Below are 20,857 nucleotides of genomic sequence, written 5' to 3'. Positions count from 1 at the left end.
GAACAATAAGGTCAATAAGAAAGAACAAAAAACTCTCACCTTCTGCTTACTGTCAGCAGTGGGAATATGCAGAACAAAAAATCCATCACTGAGAGAACTAACAGAGATACCTACAAGAAATAAACAAACCAACAACGAATACAAGACACTAATGAGAATTTATGAGCGGAGTACTAGTAAAGAGCATGATTAGCCAAGAGTTAGATATGGTGAAAAACGAGACTATGCAACTTTAATAGGCTTAGTTGTGGTACAGTATTGTTAGCCAACAATAGAGAGAGCTGTATTACAGTAACATTACCCAGCAATGCACCGTAGTCGATACGTTGTTTGATTTTTGCTTCCTGGACCAGCACAGCAGATGAAGTGGTCAACAGCAGCTGCCGCACACGTGGGCGAAAACCATGTCGATCGTACTTGGTGACCGCTATCCCATACTGAAAAAGATGAGGAGAATAAACAACACAAGATAATCAGTAGATTACCTTTTTGTAATTGAATTATATTGATGAGAATAGTTCCTGTTGATTAATACTGACTTTTTCCATCATACGCTGGTTCATTTTTTTTGTTTCTATTTTGAAATGTTTGTTTTTTGGGGTATGTGTGTGCACTCTTCTTGTGATCAGCCACAACCTTTAGATTTTATGATTTAAATTGCTTCAAAAAGTTTCAACTCAACCCTATTTATCACAGACTTTAATGAAAACTACAGTGTGACCCATCATTAAACTAAGTAATATATCGATTCCCAATTGGCATTTAAAATGACTAAGGTTTTGTTTTGTTGGGCAAAGATTAACTGAATCCAAAATAAAAGTTTGTTTTGAAATAATAAATGTATTTTTTTTATTTATTTAAATGTTTATTTATTTATTTATTTATTATGTGATACACACATACATAGAAAAAAATTATCTAATTAACCTTCGAAATTAATTATTCATTCCTTCATTTTCCTTCAGCTTAGTCCCTTCATTCATTAGGGATCATCACAGCCGAATGAACTGCCAATTTATTCAGCAAATGTTTTACGCAGCGGATGCCCTTCCAGCCACAAACCAGAACTAGGAAACATCTATACATTCTCACACACTCATTCACTATGGCCAATTTTAGTTTATCAGATAAGCACGCTACATAGAAATGCAAACTGACCCAGCCGGGACTTGAACCAGCGACCTTCTTGCTGTGAGGTGACAGTGCTAACCACTGAGCCACCGAGTCACCCGTTTTAAATAAATTTATTAAAATATATATTATACCATAATTTAAATAAACATTTTCTCGATGTATGCATGCATGTGTATATTTATTTATACATAATAAATGTACACGCACACACACATATATTATGTCTTTACATATATAACTTTTTATTTTAGATGTGATAATTCATGATTTATTTTTGACCCAGCAATAAATTTTATATATATATTTTCCTTTTTTCCCATAAAAAAAGCCCAAAATGCATTTACCTTCACCTTGTTGTCACTCCCAAGAGTTTGCAGCACTTTGAGATTGATCTCTTCAGCTTCTATAGTTATAAAAAAATGCATCAGTGAAATTGCATGTTTGTTTGTGTACAGTATATTCAGAATGTATTCATTTATTCCTGTGTGAGAAAATATTACCTAGCCTGGTGGCCACAAAGAGTTTGGGCACACTTCGAGAGTAGCCGTCCTTCTGCCCTTTAAAGATCCCGCTGGCTACAACCTTCTGTTCCAGCTGGAGAAGGTGAGAGAGAAGAGCTGTTTGTGCATGTACAGTAAGTGTGTATTCATGTGTATTTGCTCTTGTATAAATGTAGTACCTGCTTCCTCCACTCTGGCTGGATTCTTCTGCAATAGTCATTGACCAGGTTGCGGATGCATATTCTGTGAATGTGCTCAGATGCCTGTGGTGGAAATCAAAGAACTGAAGTGGTACCTTCATGGATCATATTTGTACCTTTGATGAAGGTCCAATATTGTGTCTACAGGTTTTAAAAACCAAAGGTACATTTTGGTTTCCCATATACAAATCATGTCCTTAAAGGAACAAACTGCAATGGTACAAATTTGTTTCTTTGTCTTAAGGTACAATTCTGTTCCATAAAAAGGTACTGCCCCAGTGACAAGGGTTTCTACCTTCTTTGGTACCACATTGTATCATTTTATCTGAGAGTGTACAGTATGATACCTCTGTTAGTGAGGGTGGTGGTTTTGGCCAACTCTTGTCAAGCACACTTTTTGGCAAGTTCCTTTTGACTTTCATCAAGAAGGAGAATCGCACATGATCCAGGAAATATTCATTATCAGGGCATCGAGGCTCATTGCGCAGGATGAAGCCTTTGATGAAGCTGAGGAAGGCAGAAAGAGGTAAACATAAAAACATTGTGGTGGATTGATCAATCACTCAGGTTAATCAATGGTACTCCTAATTTAACACATGCAAGTATTTAAAGCCATGAGAAGGAGATAAGACGCTCAATTTGTATGGCTTTCTATATCAGGGCATGATAAAAAAAAACAAACAGTAAGATCATTGCCAGTCCTTAAAACTTGTCTCACAATATGTCATTATTTATTTTTTGAACAAAAATAACGTCAGGAGAGAAAAGCCATGGGTGACAAATGTATGACCACCTATGATTCAGATGCCTTTCAATCCACTTTTAGCAGTAATGACTCATCATTCCCTGTGTGACCTTATCAGCCTCTTAGATAATTCTGGAGAAGTTTAGGGAGTTTTTTGCACAGCTCCTTCCACAACTTTTGAATCAAAATGAGCTTTGGACTTTGCCTTTGGACTTTGGTTTTCTTTTTCAGCTGTTCTATTGTAGATTTGCCTGGGATCATTGTCTTGAGGGATGAACCAATCTAGGCAGGCCCGGATTGGCTAATCGGGAGGACCGGGAGATTTCCCGGTGGGCCGGTCCGTTTTTTGGCCGCGAGGGCCGGTGTCCCTAGTTCCAGAATCTGTTGCTCTCAGCAGTCACACTTTTTAAAAATAATTTATTTATTTACTTGACCACAGCCTTCTTATTCATTATTTTACCGCAGCTCTGCTCTTTTTATCTATTTTCTCGTAGCCTCGTGAGCAGGATGCAGCCTGCAGGTTAATGATGATATAACTAGATAAGTCACCATTTTACGTATAGCTGTTGTGGCACAGTGGTCAGTACGTTAGATTATGACGCGGCCAACCTAGGTTCGGTCCTTGTCTGAGTAACAATTTTTTTTTTCATTTTTATTGTTAAGACATAATACTGTAAGGGTTGTTGAACATTTGAAGTTCTAAAAGAGCTGTTTTCTCAAAAAAAGACGTGATAGTGTAATTAAAAACTGAATTGGAAATAACCTTATTTTAATATAGTCAGTGGTGAACTGAGGTGGGCCGGCCTGAGGCTTGAAACTCCAGGGCTGAAAAAGAGTCCCACTCCGGCCCTGAATCTAGGTGGCGCTTTAGCTGTGGGATGAGGATAGTGTTCGCACATACCTGAAGGTTTCAAAGCAACAAAACATGCAACTAAACTGCTAAAAAATCTGCAGATGATCAGTTCAGCCATTAGATTTTTTTTCTAAATGCTACATGTTGTTTATTTCTCAAACTCTAAGACCTGTCAAAGATTGGAAACATTTTTCATTCTAATATGGAAAGATTGGATTCATAGTGTCCTAACTCTTTCATTCATTCGTTTATTCGTTCATTCATTTTCTTTTCGGTTTAATCCCTTTATTAATCTGGGGTCACCACAGCGGAATGAACCGCCCTTCCAGCTGCAACCCATCTCTGGGAAACATCCATACAGACTCATTCACACTCATACCATACTGACAATTTAGCCTACCCAATTCACCTGTACCGCATGTCTTTGGACTGTGGTGGAAACCGGATCACCCGGAGGAAACCCACGCGAGCGCAGGGAGAACATGCAAACTCCACACAGAAACACCAACTGACCCAGCAGAGGCTCGAACCAGCAACCTTCTTGCTGTGAGGCGACAGCACTACCTACTGCGCCACCGCATCACCTACTAACTCGTTCACATAAAAGTAAAAGAAGTTGTTTCCTACTTGCGAATAGTGTCAGCAGCTTGTCTACGGTGCTTGGCTTTCCTACGGCCTTTGACGCCTCTCCACCATGACTGGATGACAATTACTGCAAGATAAAAAAGACAAAACAGGTATGCTGCTGCATTTTCTTCTTACAATTGTCTGTCTGTTTTCAGTCTATTTGTAAAGCCGACCTGCATGACGGATGCGATGGTAATTGGCTCTCTCTCTGTAGCCTCTCCAAGATTTCTGCAGAGTGACGGCTTAAAAAAACAATCCAGTTATTTTTTTAATGATCAAATTTTCATGAGGTCATTTATAAGAAATGCAAACAGTAATACTCAGCAGAAGTAGAAGAATACTCAATTTCAAGTCAACTCATCATGGTCTTACCGATAGTTTGCTTCTGGGCCTCAAGTGCATCCTCAGTAATAAACAGAGTCCTTGGGAAGCGGATGAAGATTTTGGACCTATAGAGAAAACAAATAAATGTATTTTTCAATTATGATCATTATTGTGCCAGCTCTTCCACTTTCTGATTCTAGGATATTTCTTACATAAATTTTGTGTCTTAATTTAACTAAACAGATTAATTATTGTTAAAATAAGAGATGCATAATTATATTTACTTATAGCAGCTATTAAACTGGAAGTTCATTTTCCATTCCTCGTTGGAAATTTTCAATAATTTTATTATTTTATTCTTGTTATAGAGTGGAGAAACTATAACGTCAATTTGCATGCATTTTATCAGTTCTGGTCCCTTCATCTTAAAGTCAATGAGTTTTTTTAATGGGATTTTGGTTTAATCGCTTAAATAAGGTTCGTGGATAACACAAACTCAAGATACTTTCACGTATTATTACACAACATAAAACACATCAGTTCCATCACACTCTTAATTTTTTTTTAAATTGGCTTTAATGGTTGCTTTCAAGTTGCTACATGGGACAACATGCGGTGTCGGAGACATTATACGTCATCAAGCTAAACTGGTCTGCAACGCAGCCCGCTTGTGTTGGGCATTTGGATTTGTCTGTTATTTATTTTCATAAATAGTATCTTATAGTTTGTAGTATTTTTCTAATTGGGCATTAATATTGTATGTATAATGCCTTCATTTGTAGAGTCCATTATGGCAGATTCATTTGTTAATCATTTATTTCAATTAAACAATTTTATGAAGGTACTGCTGACCATAGTGCAGCCTGTCTTTTTCCTGCTCTCAGTAATGCAAATGTGTGAATACATTCATGAAAATACATCAACTTTAACTATCATTTTAACGTGATCAATTGATTTTCCATGTTTTTTTCTTCATCTAAACATATTTAACTCTATCATAACTGCAAAATTATCTTCACGCACAATATAGCATATGTGACTGCATGGGCTGCTTTTCCCTGTACTTTGAGACAAAAAAGAATATTGAATGTTGTTCTCTATCCATACCTCATCACTAAGGTAAGCGGGCTGTATCCATGTGCACAATACACTTATTTAAATATGTCTTATGATAATACTATGTAGACACATTTATAAAACATACAGTATGAGTTTTAAAACGGTTACAACAACCTTAAAGCAAAGCAAAGGTATTTTCAATGTAAAAACTATCCAAAAGGCACGTAGGTCTGTACAGATGTGTTTTTTGCGTATTTGTATATAATATATAGCGTGGATAATAATGTAATAAACCAATAGAGTAAATCTTTGTCATGGACAATATTTCGATAAATAAGCTTGAAAAGTAGTCGAAAGGGTAGTGCTGACGTAACAAGCAAGCGCCCCTAAGGCTGTAGTCCATTTATAGCCTAATGCTTTTCGGTTCTTGTGTTTGCATTTAAGATCCAAAACTAATAAAAGTTATATTTTTGTGTGAGGATTATCCAGTTGGACAAAACATGTAAGTGTAATGAACTGTGTGTTAAACACAGAGCTTATTATTAACAATCCTCGAAAAGTCTATGGGAAAATCCTAAAGGGATTATCAAAGGGAACCAGTTCTATGTTAGTAGCCAAATGGCTTACAAGGTGACGTCATAGTTCCTCCACTCTATTTTGCAACAGGTAAAGAAGTTGTTTTCTAGGAAAAATAAACTACTGTTATGCACATATCACATATTTCATTAACTTATTATTATACAGTGTGAAAGTGAGGGATTTCTTTCAATGTTTTAATATAGCCTAAACTGTGATACTATTTGTGTACAAATCAGCGTGTTTATGACTATGATAAATAATCATGGTAATGTATTAAGACGATACCCTGAAAATTACAGTACATCACAATATAGTAATATGTTTTTACTATATTTCGGTCAATGAATGCAGGCTTTGTGATCAGAAGAGATGTCTTTCATAAAATCTCTTCAACTGTTAGAACAGCGGCATTTACATCTGTTATTTTCCCTCCTCTCACCTGCCCAGTTTGAATTCTTCAGGTTTGTAGTTGAGGTGTTTGACTAGTGTGGCGACCCCCTCAGGGAGATTCCCATGCCAATTTGGCCAAGTGTCCGGACACAAAGATTTATATCTGTTCAAAATAAATTGTGAAATAAAACCATTGTGGTTAAATAATAGAGCCATCTAATATAATAAAGTCTTTTGACTTAGAGCCTGACCTCTCCAAGAACGCCTCATAGCTTCGTCTATATGCAAATCCAGCTCTCCTTACTCTCAGATTCTCCATCAAACCCAAATACTTCACCTGATGCCTGACCAAAACTTCATCAAACCTACCTGAAGAAACAGAGCAAGACAACAGATGGAGAACAAACATATAATGTAGCTAATTTTAAAACATAAGCAGATTAATTAACATGTCTAATTTATTAAGGATTATGCAAAGCAAAGACATACTCTGACCTCTGGGGTGAAATCTTCAGGACTTCAGACTGATAGTTAAACCTTTGCAACTCTACTTTCTACATTACTTTTTTTAATAAATTGGATGTCAGAAACTCACCCTCATAACAGACAAATGTTTTTTTTTGATTTTCAATTTTGTTTCAGAAAGTCTGGAACCCTTTTCTGAACTATTTTATGGAGACACATATATTTTCTATTGTTAATTTAATTAATTGATTAGCTTATTTTATGTTATTTCATATATGTATGCATTTTTGTGTATATATGTGATATTTTATATATACACTAACCGGCCACATTATTAGGTACACCTGTCCAAATGCTCATTAATGCATTTTTTTAATCAGCCGATCACATGGCAGCAACTCAATGCATTTAGGCATGTAGACATGGTCAAGACGATCTGCTGCAGTTCAACCAGAGCATCAGAATAGGGAAGAAAGGTGATTTAAGTGACTTTGAACATGGCATGGGTGTTGGTGCCAGAAGAGCTGGTCTGAGTATTTCAGAAACTGCTGATCTACTGGGATTTTCACGCACAACCACCTCTAGGGTTTACAGAGAATGGTCTGAAAAAGAAAAATATCCAGTGAGCGGCAGCACTGTGGGCGCAAATGCTTTGTTGATGCCAGAGGTCAGAATAGAATGGCCAGGCAACAGTAACTCAAATAAACACTCGTTACAACCGAGGTATGCAGAAGAGCATCTCTGCATGGACAACACATCAAACCTTGAGGTGGATGGGCCACAGCAGCAGATGACCACACCGAGTGCCTCTTCTGTCAGCCAAGAACAGGTGATTAAAAAATAGAAATATAGAAGATTACAAAAAAACATTGCCTGATCTGTCGATTCTCGATTTCTGCTGCGACATTCAGATGGTAGGGTCACAATGTGGAGTCAACAACATGAAAGCAAGGATTCGTCCTGCCTTGTATCAACAGTTCAGGCTGGTGGTGGTGGTGGTTTAATGGTGTGGGGGAGATTTTCTTGGAACACTTTGGGTTCATTAGTACCAATTGAGCATCATGTCAACGCCACAGCCTACCTGAGTATTGTTGCTGACCATGTCCATCCCTTTATTACCACAGTGTACTTATCTTCTGATGGCTAATTCCAGTAGGATAAGGTGCCATGTCATAAAGTGCGAATCATCTCAGACTGGTTTCTTGAACATCACAATGACTTCACTGTACTCAAATGGCCTCCACAGTCACCAGAACTCAATTCAATAGAGCACCTTTGGGATGTGGTGGAACGGGAGATTCGCATCATGGATATGTAGCCGACAGCAACGGCGTGAAGCTATCATGTCAATATGGACCAAAATCTCTGAGGAATATTTCCAGTACCTTGTTAAATCTGTGCCACGATGGATTAAGGCAGCTCTGAAGGCAAAAGTGGGTCCAACCCGATACTAGTAATGTGTACCTAATAAAATGGCCGGTGAGTGTATATGTTTTTTTTCTTTTTGTTGAATTGAACTAGTAGTTTTATGGTGTTTGTGTAGTATACATACTATCTATAGTCTTCTTATTGTATTTACAGAGTAAATTTAGTAAGATAAACCAATTAAAATAAATAAGAAAAAAATGAATTCTCACCTGGCTGTTTACCATCATTGGGTTTTATACAGCGAACATATGATGGTTCCTTAGACATCAGAATATCCATCAGTTTAGCCAAACTGAGCTTGAACTGAGTGGCAGCCTGAGCAGAGACAACAAAATTTAATTCAGTTTAATTCAGGCCTCTGTACTGTATGTGTTTGTGTTCATCTAACCGTTTCAGGTCTTCTCTGGTCCATCAGCTCATCTGCATGGAAACATTGACTCACAATGTGATTGGTGGACTGACACAGCACCTGCAATGAGACACAGCGGGTTTAGAAACACACATTGTTCAGTCGTAACAGCTCACCCACTCTTTGTAAACACACTGTACCTCCTTCAAGTGCCTGTATAGCAGGTCATTGTTTTTGTCCAGAAACCCTACAAAAATTGGAGAAAGATTAAAAGTCATGGCACCAGAAGAATCAACTATGGATAAACATATAAATTGTTGATTTTTTTTTTATCCTTACCATTGACGTTGTAGTTGACCTCTCCAGCATAGTGTACCAGTCTAAACTCCTCCCGACCAATTGCCTTGCGGATCTTCCCATTGGCCATTTTGTGACTGTAAAAGGAAACGAACGGATCAGATAGCAGTTATGCTGTTTCAACAATGTTAACAAAAAGTACACTTGAGGCCCTACGTGATGAAATGAGCGTGTCCACCCAGTGTGTCCTCCAGCTTCTCTAGGAAGGTGATGTCACTGGCATCTCCTCGTCTTAAACACTCCTCATCCTGGGTACAAATAAAAAATTATTACAATTGTAATATAAAATGCATAAGCTGATTAACAAAAAAAATATTAAAGGAAAGTACACAGACCAGAATAGCGATGATGCCTTTATGTTTCTCCTCCACCAGGTCACAGATGATTTTGTTGTTGAAATACTCCACTCTCTCCCACTGACCAGAACACAAGAAACATCATTTTTGCACAGATATAACCAAAATGAAAAATCTAAGTAAGAACCAGCACTCTATATATTCACATTGCAATTGCTCCTGCTGGGTCAAAAGTTTGAGACGCATATTCAGATTTAGGATTATGAAGCTCTGTTTTTAATAGAAATATATTCTGGTATCATGGGCCACCCGTTTCGAATGTTTTCACTCGATTGAATGGCCGTAATCAGTGGTTATCAGTTGATGGATATGGGCATGTAGGGCCCTTACGCACCTACTGGTAGGTTTAAAAGGCTGTTATCATCCATCCACATGGTTAATAAGCTATACTAATAGAGAAGACTCCAGATCCAGGTCTGTTTATACATTACTGTGACGGTTGGGTTTAAGACTGGGGTACGGGTAGACATCAATAAAATACAGCTAGATAAGCAAAGTTCATAGACAAACTTTATAGTGGCTTGAGAAACCCTTGTCTTAAAGTTTGAAGTAGTTGTAAAGTTTAAACAATTGAAGTAGTTTGAAACAGTCATAACTACATATATGTTAGCATGTTTCTAGTATGGATTGGCATGTTTCTTGCTAGGCAGTTGACAAGGGGTTCTGAGTGGTTGCTAAGGCATTGCTAGGTGGTTGCTAGGGTGTTCTGAGTGGTTATTAGGTGACTCCTAAGGCGTTGCTAGGTGGTTGCAAAGGTGTTGCTAGGTCATTGCTAAGGTGTTCTGAGTGGTTGCTAGGCAAATGATAAGGTGTTGCTAGGTGGTTGCTAAGGTGTTGCAATGTGGTTGCTAAGGTGTTGCAAGGTGGTTGCTAGGGTGTTCTGATTGGTTGCTAGGCGCTTTCTAAAGCATTGCTAAGATATTGCTAGGCTGTTGCTTAGGTGCTGCTAGGTGGGTGTTAGGGAGTTGAGAGTGGTTGCTAGACGGTTGCTAAGGGGTTGCTAGGTGGTTCCTGAGGCGGTTGCTAGGATGTTACTAGGTGGTTGCTAAAGCATTGCGAGGTGGTTGCTAAGGTGTTGTAAAGGTGTTGCTAGGCCATTTCTTTGGCGTTGCTTGGCGGTTGCTAAGGTGTTCTGGGTAGTTGTTAGGCAGTTGCTAACATAAATTGGCATGGTTCAAACCCCACCCTCCCTTTTGCCTCTTCCCTTTATCTGTAACAACATGCCCACCCACTTTCATCCGCGACACCCTAACACACACACACACACACACACACACACACACACACACACACACACACACACACACCCCACCCCCAGCCCCACCTCTGTCTGGTAGCTATATGTATATTTTAATTTCTCAGTATCTCACTCAGTTTGTGTGTTATTTTCCGCACACACTCACACACACACACACTTACCACAACGCCTTCGGCCTCATACTCCTCCTGTTCACTTTTCAGTGTGAGCTCAATAAAGAGCTGCTGCAGTTTTTCATTGCAGTAATTAATGCAAAACTGCTCAAAACTACATAAAGAAAAGAGAAACAAATTAGCGTTCTTGCTCATTTTTATGCCCTAATAGAAATTTCATTTAATGTTTCCACAATGCCATGCAGATTTAAAAATTTTGTTTTAGTTTAAAGTTTAAGGGATAGTTAAATTGAAAATTTGATAATATGTCTCACTCTTGTGTGGTTACAAATATTTCCGGGTTTCTCTTTTCTGTTGAACACAAATAGAATACTTTAAAGAATGTTAGAAAGCAGTAACCATCGACTTTCAAAGTAAATAAAACAAATAATATGGAAATTAATGGTTACTGGTTTACAACATATTTCAAAGTAGCTTTGTGTTTGTGAAAAGTGTAGGGTAAGTAGATAATGACAGAATTTTCAGTTAGATAAATTATCCATTTAAAATCAGTTTCACAAATTAGCCAGTTTTACTGCACTGACCTAGTTTAACCATGTTATTTGTAGTAAAGATGTGGCTATACTAATCACCAATATTCCAAAAACATGATTACTGTATTTCTCCAATAACAAATTAATGATTAATTGTCTACATTTACAATCATTCACATTCACAGACAAAGAGTAAACAACCTGTTGTGCTGGAAGACCTCAAATCCATATATGTCCAGCAAACCAATAACAGACGAACATTTACTGGAGTAGTAAATCTCATCCTGTGAAACACAAAAGCATAATCATCTTCAAAACATCTTCCACTAGAGGGCACATTAAGCTCCAGTTCATAGACAACAATTCTGTCACAACAAGTAAGCCCACTTTGATAAAACAAAAGCACATTGACAGACAGAAGGAGCACACCTTAAAGGCCAGTGATTGGTTCAACTTCTGGACAAGCCAGGTAAAGGCACGACCATATATGGCTTTGGCAAAAGAGTCCCGTGCAGAGAGAGCCTGTTCTAAACTCAAGGGACTGATCATCTGAAATCAAACACAGACACACAGACTGCATCTACTGCTGGACTCAATGAGTGTGGAGATTAGCAAAGATCAAGCATGCAGAAAGAGAACAGACAGAGAGAGATTGTAATATTACCTCCTCCCCTTTGGCAACTATTTTCTTGTGAGTAAGAGCTGCTTTCAGGACAGAGCCATCCACACCCAGCAGCTGTTGATAGAACAAAACATTACAGCACATTCCCTGTGCTTTTGTATGTGTGTAGATTAACAAGAACAAATCTGACAAGGGGTTATCACCGAGAAGTGTTATTTCAACTTTTATATATATATATATATATATATATATATATATATATATATATATATATATATATATAATATTTTGGTTCTGTCTGGTTCTTAAATCTGATTGCCTGATAGCCGTGAATAGATTGAATGACACCTCTTCTGATATTGCTTTGGATTCCCGTGGGCACAGACTCCATGTAGGGCTGGTTATTAGATTAAACTTGAATAAATTATTAGAATAATTGGAACTTTAAAGTGTGTAAGGTATATATTTCATTAAAGTATCTACTTATAGTTTTTGCAAAACCACTGATATATTATTTTATTTAATATTGTTTAAAGACAATTATTATTTACCTATAACAAACAAACATGCCATGTTTTCAGCACAATACCAGTGTTTTAGCTTCAATATATATTTTTAGAAATATCATGAATAGATTACAGAATAAAATAAATATAAATATTTTTGTGAAACATTCAAAAAAATTAAATTACAATAATTTTCAACAACATTTTTATGTAATAATTGCCAGACACTCCTATATTTTACCTGATGTCTGCATCTGACAAATATTGTGTTTAATTACGCTTTAAAAAGTATACATATATAACAACCTCTGGACAGTGTGTCCTGCACACAATAGCACAGGACAAACCTGAGACACGCGCCTCTAATAAGACTGGTATCTAATTCCTCAGAAACAGGTATAAAGTTCTGACAGATACTGACATATCACTCGAGCCAGGACATTAAGTCACGTTGAGCATGAGGGCTCCACTCACTTGGGACAGAAACTGCAGTTGAGCTTCAGTGGTGATGTGAGTCTCTCCCTCCTCATCCTCACCAAACTGTGTGTTTCCCAGATGTAAAACACTGGCCACAATCTCCATTAGAGCCTACAGAAGGGAGACACTCCGTGAGTGTGTTGAGTATGGCAAACAATTATCAATGTACAAAGCATGTGTGTGCACCTGTATTTCCTCGTCCTCAAAACCAATGATGGTGAGAGCATTTCTCACAACTTTCCATCCGTTTTTATCACTGATAGAGCTCACACGTGGACAATTACCCTGACAGAGAGAAAGCATCTGTTACACACAAACATAAGAACACTGCAAATAGAGCTGCCCTAAATTGTAAAATTGTTTTTTTTTTTTAAATACATCGCTATTCTCTCTTGACTTAATGCAGAGCTTAGTTTTTTTTTAACAGCAGATGGCGCTCTAGGCTGGTTTTTAACTGTACACTCAAATGCTCATGAGAAGAGTTTTTGTCCGTTTGGCGGTAAAGTCTAGAAGGGATGCATCTGTAAATACTTGGGATACTTTTATGACACTGTCATTAAGAATAATTATTATTTTACGTTACTGTGAGGACAAGGTTTTGGGTTGGGGCAGACATTAAGAAAACATTAAGCTATATATATAACTCTTGTTAATTTCAGAATGGAGCCACATTCCTTCTAGCAACAACCATGTTTGTAATTTGGTTTTTATGTTATTATATTAATTTAAACACAGCTCACGCTGAACACTTTCGTAATTCACCCAAACCTTTTTTAACTTTAATATTGATCATTTTAGATTCAAGTGGTATTTGTAAGGAATTAGATGCAAGCAGTATGACTGTTCATCTGCTGTAAAGCTCAGAATCAATAATAGCAATGCATTTTGCAGAACTGATTTCTCAATACATTTTTCACTCTCTTACAGGGTGTTTCCAACTGGCATTAACATGCATTTTCAGAGATGTGATCACCACTAGTCATGATATGATAACCATTTTCAAGGTATACAGCGGTTTGGAAAAGTCAAGGTTTTAAAACCGCCAAAATTTTCTGTTATACCATTCCTACGATATATGTAGGATTTTTATTTACGTTTTTTTTTTTGCTTTGTTTTTTAGAACAACAGTATCTTCAGCAAAAAAAAAAAAAAAAAAAACTTCTAAGAAGCCGTTTTAAATTGTAAAGATATCAGTGTTTTCGAAACTATCAAACACAGCAGAAGTCAGAAATTCCTTTGAATTATTCAGCCTGACATGTTTACTTCTCCAAATATTATAAATGTTTCTTACAATAAAACACAGTGACTGCATCCGAAATCCCCTACTACTCAGTAGGTACTGCATTTGAATTTACTACATGACCGATACAAAACTATAACTATAACTATCTATACAGTATGAATGTGAGTAGTATGAATGGAGCTCAGATGTACTACAGATGCCATTTTGTCATCATCATGTGACATACCAAATTCACTTCCATTCATGAATTCTCTTGTGATATTTCATGGGATAGCAAAGAGTCCATTGAATGCGCTCTTCAGAATCTCGCTGGAGGTAGTAGGTCATCCAGGTACTTCTTGCATACTGTTTTTTGAGCTTTATGAATTCGGACATGCTACTCGACTCACATACTGTTTTTAGTGTACTATATAGTATGAAGTATGCAATTTTGGATGCAGCCAATGTGTTTAAATCGTGAAAAAGGTCTTGTTTTTTACCCAGATATTTAAAAAGAACATATTTTGGAGCAGTAATCGCAATACCTCAATATTTTTATCCAAGATTATCATACAGTTAAAATCTTATACCGGCCATGCCTAATCACAAGTTCTGTCGAGACGCATTAACATCTCCATTTGCTATAAAGGATGCTTTTAAATGCACACCACCATCAGAATGTATAAGCATGTGACCACTGGTGTTGTATTTAGCATCATAGCTTACATGAGTAATCAGATTGATGGAAATTCCTCTTAAGGTGTATACAGAGCCATAAATACACTTCACATGAACACACCTTAATGAGGTAATGATAATGCTGTGGGTTGGTTTTGTCCAAACCAAGTCTTTTCAAAAGCAGGTCCTCTCCTCCCTCCAGCAGCTGATAGAAGATGTGAAAGTTTCTCTCACCATGGTTCTGATGGGCCACACGGGATTTCTCCAATAAGTAGTTGAGAATGTGACCTCCAATTGGAGCCCCCTGAAAATGATAGAAACACAGCCATATTACCAGTGCACAACAGATAAACAACCTTCCCTTTTATGAACACACTGCAGCCAAAGTGATGTCAAATCAAGATGAACAGATTTAGGTGTGATTTCAGTAAAGGGTTGCGGTCTGTAAGGTAAGACGTCCATTTACCTTATAGTCAAACTGAATGTCCATGTATTTTCCGAAGCGACTGGAGTTGTCATTCCGGAGAGTTTTAGCATTCCCAAAAGCCTGTTGTGACAGAACGATAGAGACATTTAGCATGCTGTGTACACATTTACTAACAGCTTGTGCCAATGCAAAACCTTTTTTGTGATTAAAAAAACTGTCAAGATTTACTAAAGATACAATTTTACAACAAAAACAAGATCAAAAGGTGTTATTCAAGTGGTGAATTTACATTTGTGATAGTTTCCTTTATAGACTCTTAATTTAGATGGGAAGAATATTTAAATGTGTCACAAAATCTGATTTACTAATTTACCGTTTACTGATTTACTGTGCTTTTTTAGTACAACCTCAGGTGAGGATCAAAGCAAGTCATTACCAAAGCGTGATGTATACACACTTCTGATTGGCTATCACTATTAAGCTGCAGCTTGAGCTTGCAAAATTCTCTTGTACAGCGCTATGAAAAAGTGCTGGATCAAATAAGATCATTAGAAGTTAAAAAAAAAAGTGATTGCTTCATATTTAACATTTCTGTACAAAACTTGAGGTTTTGATGTTCTATTGGTCTCACGCAATGACATGATGCGATTTCGCAGGTCAGAGTTCACCAAGCTTGAACTCACACGCATATGAATGGAAGTCTATGGGGCAAAAAGTGCAGTGTGACCATGGTTTAGTGTCATCGGATTTGTGACCCTAAACACCAAACTGATTATAATTAAGTAGTCAGCAGCAGTCACTGCTGTTCTGTTGGTTTGTACAAAAATTTCTATTACTTAAGAAAAAGACACCTGAAACGGCAACACCGTGGTCAGTTGAAAAGATCCAGAATATGAACATTCTCTTGATCCAGCTGGATGCAGTGACCCAGAATGCAAATGTATAGGCGGCGCAACTAAAGCGATAATCCAATCCACTTTTAATAGTATTAATCTGCAGTTGAAATTAAAATTGAGCCAAGCAAAATGGAAGAGAACCACAGTGTGCCAATTTGCACTATACTGCTTAGTGGAAAAGCATTTCCAAAAAAATCCAGAAATGTTTTTTCTTAATGTCCAAATTGCAAATCTTGAACCAGTTTGCGTTAGTATGTTAATAACAATTATCACCAGCTCTGCTCATCTGCAACCTAACTTGTGCTGTTCTTGGAAGGCTGTATCATTCATACAGAAAATGAAATGTCGAATCCTTTATTCTGAGATTGTGTCAATCAATCACCGGCTGAATTTGCGCTGCCATTTCACTGGATTGAACTCTCACACTGATTTTCCCTGTTTAGTGAATGTGGCCTGCAGTGTTTGTGTGTGCAATTACCTCCAGAACTGGGTTGGACTGCAGCAGTCTCTCTCTGATAGTGTGTGTGTTGTTACGAGTGGGACAGATGTGTGTGTAGTACTGAAGGATTTTTTTGGACGCCTCAGTCTTTCCAGCGCCACTCTCTCCCGAAATCAAAATACACTGATCTCTTCTCTCAGTCCGCAGCGCACGGTAGGAATTATCCGCAAGGGCAAAGCTAAAGTCACACAGATAAAGATAATATCACTGAAAACACACAAGGTTTTAAATACGGACTCAATTATGCATTAAGATTGTTACAGTAGCATGTGGGTAAAAACTTATTGTGAGGAAATTTTACATTTTATAAACTGCTTGAAATGATTTGATAAGCAAACTTCTATTTCATCTTCTTACATGTTTTCTACTGAAATATTTTTCAATAACTCCCACTGTTAAAGAGTGAAAAGTATGCTTGATTTAGAGTACATAGTCTGGTTGGACAAATTTTATGTACATTGATGAGAAAAGAATCTGTAAATGCACTTTTACATGCTAAAGGTAATTCTTCTTAAGTTTAAGAGAATATTAGCACTAGCAGCAGAATGTGAATTTACAAAACGTGTAATAATATACTAATACGCTATAATATACTAAATAATATACTAATATACAAAAATATATAATATACTAATAATAATATATATTTTTTTTTAACTCTGCCAAACAGTTTGGAATAGCTTGTGTGTGAGCATGGATTTCATGTTTTTTTAATGGTGAGGGTGTGAATGTGTGTGGAAGTGGAAAGTTGAACAGTCCAATCTCCGGAATCTCCAGGAAAGTGAGTCATAATAGGAGAATTGGCGGAATGTTCTCAGGGATTCTCACGACCACACACACACACACATACACACACACACACACACTTAACACTCACATGTGAGGTGAGATCTCATAGAAGTTCACTCCTCTGTGGCGCTCCATGTTCTGTTTAGAGTAAATCTCCAACTCCTTGTAAGGATTCACCGACACCAGCACCGACCCAATATATGTCTTATAGAGATAGAGATAGATTGAGGAGGAAAGACAGAATGAAAGTTAAATAAAAGTAGAAAATTACAAAGTAAACTTTTTTTTTTTTGGAGTTTATGGAGCTTTATATGATACATTTACCTAGGCTGTATTAAAATGAATAACATTAACCATTTAAAAACTGTAAAAATATATATATATATTAATAAGTAAAACAGTTACAGTGCTCCGCATAAATCAGAACATCCCAAAATGAATATTTTTACCCATTTCTCAGTGAAAATGTAATATATTTTAGTGCATTTAAACATAGCATATGTATTAAACAGACAGTATTTTAGTCACCAAACATCTTTAGAAATAGAAAGATAACACATTTAAAAATAGAAAAAAAAATGTCTTGTCTCTTAAAAGAAATAATGTACAGTATAGAATATGAAGTCATGGTGCAGAGGGAAAAGAATTAATATTATATTTGACTCCTATGAGCTTGGAGGACTGCATCCATACATCTCTGCAATGACTCAAATAACTGATTAATAAAGTCATCTGGAATGGCAAAGAAAGCTTTCTTGCAGGACTCCCAGAGTTCATCAAGATTCTTTGGCTTTATCTTCAGTGCCTCCTCCTTCATCATACCCCAGACCTGCTCAATAATGTTGGTAATAGGTCTTCTGCAGTATTTGTGATGATTAGGATGCAGTTTAACAAACGAAATCTACCTTCTTCCACTTTTCCAAGTTATTATTTGGTCAAGCAATTTTTTTGTTGCATTTACAGCTGGGATCGACGACATGAGTGTATTTGCTGAGCACTGTATATTGGAAATATTATAGTATAAAATTACTGTTTTGCATTTTAAAATGTTATTTTCTCCAATGACAAGGCTGCATTTTCAGCAGCCATTTCATAAGACTTCACGGTCCAACCATCCTCCAGAAATCCAATTTCAAACAGTCAATTTCCCAATACTGGGTTGCGGCTGGAAGGGCATTTGCTGCATAATATATAAGCTAGAATAATTAGTGGTTCATTGCTCTGTAGAAACCCTTGATAAACGTAAAGTTGAAGGAAAATGAATGAATGTATGAATAAACAGTCATGTTTAAGAAACATTTTTTATTATTTTTATCAGTGTTAAAAAAAGAGTTGTGCAGCTGGATACTTTATGTGGTATTTGATTAACACAAGGTAAAATAATAATAATAATAATAATAATAATTTGTAAAATAAAGGTTTATTTTTAATCCAGCTAAGTGTTCACAATGGCTAATGTTGACTGAGGGGTCAATTTCAGGGCAAAGAAAAGTAACATTTTGAAGAGAGGAAATAAAATGTATAAAAATCCCACATGCTAAAAATAGCTTCAAACATGTAGGGCAGTTACTAAATAATATTATATCAATGTGCTTAAAATGTTCAACTTTTTAAAATAATAATAAATAAATATAGAGTTAATTATTTTTATTTTATCATATAAAACAATATTAATGTTTGTGTATGCATCTTACATAAATGAGGCCCTCTCTGTACCGCCGGCGCAGGTTTTCAATGAAAGCGGCTTCACTGTTGTGGTTCTCCAAGAGCAAGAAATCTTGAACACCGACCCGGTCTCTGGCCGACAGAGCGCTCTCCATCATTAACCGTACACCACCCTCTACACCAACCTCCTGTAGAGAGAGACAAAGACAGAAAGTGGGAAAAAAAAACACACAGAGAGAACTCCGATTCACACATTTACACACATTAAAGCCACAGAACAGGAACTGAAAGCAAGTATTTGTAGACTTATAACCAAGTCTGCGGGGAATCTGCAGCTAACAGCAGTTCTGAGGAAAGTTCCGTGGATTTCCGCACAATTTTACGCATCATTGCCACTTCTGTGATTGTTTAGGAAATGATCTGGGTAATTTGTTAGCTCTTTTTTTTTCTACACCTTCAAAAAACTCTTGCATCTCTCTTAAAAAATACAACCAATTGACTAAAACAGCACAAACATACACAGCAACAAGTCAAAGGTCAACAAAAGACAAACACCAAACACTCATGCAAGTACAAGCTCTCCTAGAAAGGGGTTTCTTTAAACAGTTTGGCTTCAGTTCCTGACACACAAACACAGTTGTCTGTTTTTGTGAGTTAGTGCTGGTACCTCTGCATGTGAATCCAGTGGAAAATCTGACAAGACTTTAAGTGCTTGAGGAAGTGTGTCTTTGGAGTGAGTTCAAAAAGAGAGAGCATATGTGTGTGTGGTGTGTTTTTAATAGAGAGAGAGGAAGGTCACCTGTGGAAGCTCATGTTAGAACAATAATCTGCGGTGTGTGTGTGTGTGTGTGTGAGTGGATGTTCCCTTTCCTTGGCTTTGCTCCACTGTTGTTCTACAGATTCTTTTCCAATGGATGAGCGATAAGGGTCCACTAAAATGACTAACAAGGTTTTAGTGACCCACCAGATACCTCTCTCCCTGGACACCTGCACTTTCAAATCCTTCCCACTGCCATTCTTTATCCATTGTTCTCTCAGCCCTGTGTGTGTGCGTGTTTTGTTTTTACACTAGAATGCAGGCGTTCAAACATGAAATCACACTCCTGCACATAATGTCCCAATGCATTCATCTTCTCATTGTGTTAAACCTGTTTGCTGTACTCCATTTTTTGAATTGGCCAAGCTTTTTATATCAACCAAATTAAATTAACATCCTCTTCATTGACAACTTAATAACTTGTTTTTGTTAAAGGTTTCTTTGAGAGGATCTAAATGTATTCTTTAGATACTGCACTTTTCTGACTGCACTACCTTTTGACCTTTTGTAACAGCTTATACACTCACCGGTCACTTTATTAGGTACACTTGTCCAACTGCTTGTTAACGCAAATGTCTAATCAGCTAATCACATGGCAGCAACCTAATGAATTTAAGCATGTAGACATGGTCAAGACGGTATCCTGCAGTTCAGACACTTTCTGTGGGCACAAATGCATTGTTGATGCCAGAAATCAGAGGAAAATGGATAGACTGATTTAAGCTGATAGAGAGGTAACTCAAATAACCACTCAATTACAATTGATGTACGCAGAAGAGCATCTCTAAATGCACAGCACGTCCAACCTTGAGGATGGCCTACAGCAGCAGATGACCACACCGAGTGCCTCTTCTGTCAGCTAAGAATAGGTGATTAAAAATAGAAATATAGAAGATTACAAAAAATGTTGCTTGATCTATCGATTCACAATTTCTGCTGCGACATTCGGATGGTAGGGTCAGAATTTCGCGTCAACAACATGAAAGTAT

At 37.1% G+C, this 20,857-nt stretch overlaps 1 protein-coding gene across 3 annotated transcripts in view; it reads right to left on the bottom strand.

Annotated features, from left to right (window-relative positions):
• The window catches only part of myo1ca (myosin Ic, paralog a), a 40,563-nt gene that overhangs the window by 2,724 nt on the left and 16,982 nt on the right, over positions 1–20,857 (bottom strand). For all 3 annotated transcript variants that reach the window (NM_001431131.1, XM_073950815.1, NM_001431130.1), the window contains 28 exon segments: positions 40–110; positions 302–437; positions 1,479–1,537; positions 1,635–1,728; positions 1,814–1,897; positions 2,182–2,341; positions 4,060–4,144; positions 4,233–4,301; positions 4,432–4,508; positions 6,461–6,574; positions 6,663–6,780; positions 8,514–8,619; positions 8,693–8,773; positions 8,854–8,900; positions 8,993–9,087; positions 9,167–9,258; positions 9,346–9,426; positions 10,786–10,891; positions 11,472–11,554; positions 11,700–11,819; positions 11,935–12,006; positions 12,873–12,986; positions 13,062–13,160; positions 14,897–15,079; positions 15,242–15,322; positions 16,577–16,775; positions 17,475–17,590; positions 19,081–19,239. In NM_001431131.1, the coding sequence (NP_001418060.1) occupies positions 40–110; positions 302–437; positions 1,479–1,537; positions 1,635–1,728; positions 1,814–1,897; positions 2,182–2,341; positions 4,060–4,144; positions 4,233–4,301; positions 4,432–4,508; positions 6,461–6,574; positions 6,663–6,780; positions 8,514–8,619; positions 8,693–8,773; positions 8,854–8,900; positions 8,993–9,087; positions 9,167–9,258; positions 9,346–9,426; positions 10,786–10,891; positions 11,472–11,554; positions 11,700–11,819; positions 11,935–12,006; positions 12,873–12,986; positions 13,062–13,160; positions 14,897–15,079; positions 15,242–15,322; positions 16,577–16,775; positions 17,475–17,590; positions 19,081–19,209 (2,871 nt within the window). In that variant the 5' untranslated portion in view covers positions 19,210–19,239.

This window comes from Danio rerio, chromosome 5 (assembly GCF_049306965.1).
Source record: "Danio rerio strain Tuebingen ecotype United States chromosome 5, GRCz12tu, whole genome shotgun sequence".
Classification (NCBI taxonomy): domain Eukaryota; kingdom Metazoa; phylum Chordata; class Actinopteri; order Cypriniformes; family Danionidae; genus Danio; species Danio rerio.
The sequence above is the reverse complement of the archived record's forward strand: the minus strand, read 5'-3'. Positions and strand labels throughout refer to the sequence as shown.